Source organism: Scatophagus argus, chromosome 8, assembly GCF_020382885.2.
Source record: "Scatophagus argus isolate fScaArg1 chromosome 8, fScaArg1.pri, whole genome shotgun sequence".
NCBI lineage: Eukaryota > Metazoa > Chordata > Actinopteri > Scatophagidae > Scatophagus > Scatophagus argus.
In genome coordinates, this window is record NC_058500.1 from 9,566,432 (window position 1) to 9,572,326 (window position 5,895).

At 42.0% G+C, this 5,895-nt stretch overlaps 1 protein-coding gene across 1 annotated transcript; it reads left to right on the forward strand.

The window, feature by feature from the left end:
- Positions 1 to 512: 512 nt before the first annotated feature.
- LOC124063373 (amphoterin-induced protein 3) lies at positions 513 to 3,802 on the forward strand. The gene has a single exon (XM_046396976.1). It carries the CDS (start codon positions 591 to 593, stop codon positions 1,971 to 1,973), a length of 1,383 nt encoding a protein of 460 aa, XP_046252932.1. The 5' UTR covers positions 513 to 590; the 3' UTR covers positions 1,974 to 3,802.
- The last annotated feature ends 2,093 nt before the right edge of the window (positions 3,803 to 5,895 follow it).

Here is a 5,895-nt window from a genome sequence, read left to right on the forward strand (position 1 = left end):
GCCTAAGTGTGCGTGACTTTTAAAAGCTAGGCTCTTACAGCTTGTTTAGAAGTTTCTCTGTTCGTGGACAATGATTTGGAGACAAATCAGTGAGTCGATTAGTAAGTAGTTATTTTCATAATCAAAAGAAACCAAAGATTTCAGCCTCTCACATGAATACCTTCAGTCATGATCGTTAGGTCCTGAATAAAATGAGACACCACCTGTGGTGGCATTGAGAAAAATAATTTAAAATTATTTTCAGTTGCAGCCCAACAAAGATTACTGCAAAACAATACAGTGCCTGTATTGTATCTTCACACACAGAAGCATCTCTATAGTCCGATGTGAGTATTTGTGAGATTTTTCTGGGGTGAAAGGGACTTGTGGCTACTATATTTGAACCATTTTTTATCTTGTCATAGATACTGAGAGTTCATGTATGGAATTACCCTTTTAGTCATATTATCTGTCTGCTGAACAGCTCAAAGCAACAGGAGGGCCAAGAAAGTACTGCTCCTTAATATATAATACTGTTTCTCATCTGATTCTTATCTGACCAGGGACAGCCAGAGGGATTAGAAACCCTGAAGGATTTGACTTCCAGAAACATGACCTGTGGACTCCATCTCAGCACTCTCCTGGTGCTGCTCTGTCTCCTCCATGGCTCTGAGGAGACCTGTCCATCCATGTGCCTCTGTGTATCTGACACAGTGAGCTGTAGCTCCAGTGGTCTTGCCAAGGTACCTCTGTCCCTGCCCTCCTTCTCTGTCACCCTGGACCTCAGCCACAACCATCTGTCCTGGCTGGGTCCGGGCAGTTTCAACAAAATTCCCAGACTGGAAAACCTAAGAATGGCCCACAACCAACTCAGCTCCCTCGGTCATGGGGTGTTTCACAACGCCTCTCGCCTCAGGTTCCTTGACTTGTCCTCCAACAAGCTACAAGTGGTGGAGCAACACTATTTCCAAGGGCTGTGGAGGCTAGAGGAGCTCCTTCTCTTCAATAATAAGATCACACAGGTAGAAGCCGGCACATTGACCAGTCTCAGCAGCTTAAAAAAGGCCTACTTCAGCCTCAACCAGATCACATACTTCCCGTTCTTCTCCATTCAAGACCACAGTCATCCTTTCCTGACCATGCTGGACCTCTCGTCCAACCGCATGACTCGTCTGCCATGGGAAGATGTGAAAGCTTTGCCTGGCTTGGTGCAGAGGGGGCTGTACCTCCACAACAACTCTCTGATCTGCGACTGCTCCATGTACAGTGTGTTCTGGCACTGGGATTTGCGGGGTTATGACTCCCTTAAGGACTTCACAGATGAGCACACTTGTAGCATCTATGGGGACCCACGAGCGTCAATCCGGTTCTTGCGACACAGCCGTTTCTTCCATAACTGCACGGTGGAAAAAGCAGTGTCACAGCCCGTGACGGTGCTCCTCTCCAACGTGTTGGTTTCAGAGGGAGAAAGAGTACGTCTAGACTGCCAAACAACCCTCAGTAGCACAGACCTCTCATTTACATGGCTCTCCCCCAGCAAGGGGTACATCACCCAGAGCAGCATAAATGACACGTTAATTAGCCTCTTTGCTAATGGTTCCTTGGAGATCCAAGCAGCCAAGGTCAATGACTCAGGTCTGTATGTGTGCACAGCTCTGGATATTAAACAGGCACTGAATGCAAGTCGGGAGGTGAATGTGACAGTGTTACTGCATGCAGCCGAGTCATTCAACACCGGCTACACAACATTGTTGGGCTGTGTGGTGACTATGGTCTTCATCCTCATGTACCTCTACCTGACTCCGTGTCGCTGCAGCTGCTGCAAACAGCCCAAACCTCCAGTTATACCCATTGCAACCTACGATCCCAGCACTCTCACTTCTGTTTTCTCCACCTCCGCAAGAGACCAGCACAAAATCCAAACTAACAAGCATGTAGCTTTCATGGAGCCGATGATAGATGAAGAAGGAACAGAATGGACACCTGAAAGTTAAGGCTGAACATTTTCTTCTCTTTTCCTTTGTTGAGGTGGAAACAAAAGACCTCTGCACAAAGCAAAACTTGCTGCTCAGGAATTAGCTGTGAGATGCAATCAGAAGTGAGAGTTGTAAAAGGAAAAAAGAACATTGTGTCTCTTTCCAAACTATCAGTTGCAGTTAAAAGGTCTCCTGAACAAAAAAAAAAAAAAAAAAGAAAAGAAAGAAAGAAAAGCAATATCTTCTGTTCTCTTCTCTATCATCTGGCCCTGAAATTGAAAGTTTCAACTTTGGTTTATTACCCTCTGTGGATTTGCTAAATAACAGTAGAACCGTTATCAGCCCTAAAAATCAGCTAATAACTTCTCTGTGTAAGGGGTAATATTTCTCACGGGTTCAGAGGATGTATCTTGGTCATTTTTCACAGAAAGAGTTTAATAAGGATTAAAAACCCTAGAAAAATGCTGCAAGTTTATGACTGAAACAGGCTGTGGAAAGTAAGTTCAGCCTGCATATCGTAGTTGAGTTGAGTTACTCCATATTTAGTGTGGCACAGACAGACACAAGCGGTGAACTAGCTGAAGATAACTGAAGATAACTGACTAACCATACAGCTCATATCTCGCACAAAATGTAGCTTAAACAAGGAGCAACCTAAGACTCTTTCCTACCTCTGTTCCCCATGTTTGTAATAAAAGATTTGGTCATTTTGGACCAGTAGCCCCTTCTGCTGATATAGTTTTGGTTTAGAGGGCAATTTTAGCAAATCCATTACTATTATATATAAAAAAAGAGAATTAAGATATTGCAAGCAAAGCACTGAATGTTTTTATGCAGGACACCATAGCTTTCAGCAATTTAAAACTCTTATCTTGCAGAAAACAGAGGTGCATCCTGCAGTGATCCATTGTACATATACATATCTCATATAAACCTGTTGCATTAATCTGGCAGTGAAAAAACAATGACTCTCTATCTCTGCTATGCTTATCTGGCAAATAGTGAAGTACAGAAATCAGGAGTGTCAACAAACCCAAAACAAACAGCAATTGGACCGCTCTTCAAAGACAGCATCTCTTTGATCACATACAGCAGAGCACTTTGAACACTGTGGAGCAAACGCAACCGCAAAAATTGAACTGAAGTGACAAGTACTTCAAGTATAACTCTGGATCAAACCCCAAGAGGGGCATTACTTTGGATATATATCTTTTTTTTAATTCACTGTAACATGCCTCAAATGAGAGAATTACACACTGCAACACCACGGATGAAAGAAGCTGTTCGAAGGATCTGCACGCTCGCAAGAACACGTGTGTGGGACATTAAGGAGGTGACATGTAAGACCAAAGAGAGCATATGGGTCGTCGGGGATGAAGGGATATTTAAAACCTGATGAGGCAAACAGCAGCTTCAAAAGAAACAAATCAATTTCTTTAAATCCATGCATCCATGTTTTTAGATTGTACTTTAATCTTAATGCAAACACAGGGTGGGACTAAGGATTGCATGGTGATTGAATAGGATTAGATGTAATCCTTCATATAATGTCAAAGAGAAGTTGTCAGCAACCACACTTCTCACAAAGGGGAGCATGTTGTTAAAAGTGGAGCCTTTGATTATTTCTGAATCCTTAATTAAAACTTGACTTCTCTCAAGCCCGAGGAGGCCGTTATTGTTGTGCAAGTTGAAAGCCAATTCGCAGACAAAAAAAAAAAAAAGAGGAAATCTAAAATCAAATGGGCAGCCGTGCATGAAACTGGGACAGACTAGCTCTTTGACAGCACTGAGTGTCATCACTATTAAACTCTCAGGGATTAAGCAAAAAAAAATCTCTTAGATGAAGAGAGCACTGCACTCCGATGTACCACTTTGTTTAATGACACTGCTGCTGACATGTTATATTTAGCCAAGTTTAAAATGTTTTCATAATGATAAGCAACATTCAAATTCCTGAACAAAGATTACATAACATGCTGCTATGCCTGTGTGATGTAACATCTAGTATCAGAGTCTGACCTGACCCATTGTTTTTCAGAGGCTATGTACCAGAGACATTACATGGTGTGATGAGTTGGGGTTGGGTTTTAGGAGATTACCACGAGGATAAAAACCAGGTGCTTTGTCAATTGCAATGTTTTTAAATCCTTCTAATCTGGTTCCACTCTCTGACACACAGCTGGGATTTGGATTTATTGTTTCTGATATGATTAGCAGACAGGTTAAAACATAGAGAACATCATGTGAGCATTTTATTAAGGGCTTCTGAATTTCACAGAGGGTCCACAGGTCCACAGGTCCACAGTCCCTGGTTATATAAGCACACTGACAATTTTGGGAATCAACCTGCAGTGTAGGCAGCGTGTCAGAGTCAAAATGAATGAAGTTGGTATCCTGATGCCATTTGGTGTCCAGCATTTTATTTTAGCCCTGTGACAGCAAGTACTTTACTGATAATAGGAGGCCTCAGCTGTGCATTTTGGAAAAAAAAAAAAACAGGTATTAAAAGCACTCCATAAATGACAATTTTGCTCTGTCACACATATTCCTGCTCATCTGGAACACGAGGATGTTGGATTTAACTTGCTGAAATCAGGATTATTACAGCGTTCCCTAATTCATTGGTTCTAAAATTCAGACATTAATAGATTAGTGGTCCAAAAATTACACTTGAAAATGATATCAGAATTTTCAGGCTACACAGAAAGATGCAAGACTGCACGGCTTGGTCTGTCTTCAAATTGGTCTGAACCGCTCAAACAAATTACCCAGATGTAAAGGAAGGACCCCTTGATGCTTTCAAAGATGCCCTTCTCCAAAGCAAAACACTCCATCAGGCTTCAATTAAAGCATGCACTTCGCTTTCCAGATTAATTGTTTTCTCTAGTTTGGCTGAGCTCCGAGGGATTCAAAATCATCTTATTCAAGAATCTAATTACTGTGAAAGGGGAGTTTTACTCTGAATAGCACAAGCTGAATTGCTTTCACTGGCAGAGGGCTGCCTTGACTGTCAACAGGGGCTATTACGGAACTGTCAAAACAGTCATCTGGCTGAAGTGGAGGCATCCAGCTGAGGCAGATACAAACACATTTTTCAGATGCTGCAACGCCCACATACATAACCTCAGTTGAGGCTCAGTGTCACCAAACCAACAAAAACCCTTACTTCATTCTAATTGGACACTTTACTTGGAATATGTGCTTGAGGAACACACATGGGTGTCGTTTCAGGATAGTCCACTGACCGGCTATGCTATACTGCAAACCTTTTTTAGTAGGTAGCCTGGTTGCCTAAAATAAATGTGGACTGCCTCACACCAGACAACGGGCTGTTTATCATACCTCTGTACTGAAAATGCAGGATGAAGCAGCTGCATGTCCGACACGTCAGACAGGACCCTGGTCTCTGATCCTGGTCACATCGCTGTGGGGCACATTGCACATGAATGTCTTGTTAATAAAAATGCAAAGAGAGGTCATATTTCATTGCAAACAAACCAAGACCATTCAAATCAGTGACTGGAATCTAGCTGGATACTGTAAGATTTGACAAGCACATTGACTCAGAGTATTATAAGTTTCATATTGTTGCTCATAACCACTCTTCTACAACATCCTCTTGTCTTTTTTATTTGTTCAGCTTGTGTCATTTCTCCTACCAGCTTTATTGTATCATGTAGTAATGGTGCTTCCCTTGTTATTATTTGTCACACTTGTACACTAAACTGAACACTGAAATCTGATGAAATATGGCTTTATTATTTCCATTAAAAACTGTGAAAGAGAATAAAGTACCCTATCTATAATGTCTTACAGTGTCAGTGATAATCACTAATGTACTTTATGGTGACATTCTGCCATACCACGAGAATGGCTCCAAGGAGGCAATGTCAGATGGGCCACGACTGGATAAACGATTCCACATCATGTTGCCAAGCAA

Excerpts from the sequence above, each read along its gene's own strand:
- LOC124063373 (XM_046396976.1), top strand. The coding sequence starts at position 591 with ATGACCTGTGGACTCCATCTCAGCACTCTCCTGGTGCTGCTCTGTCTC.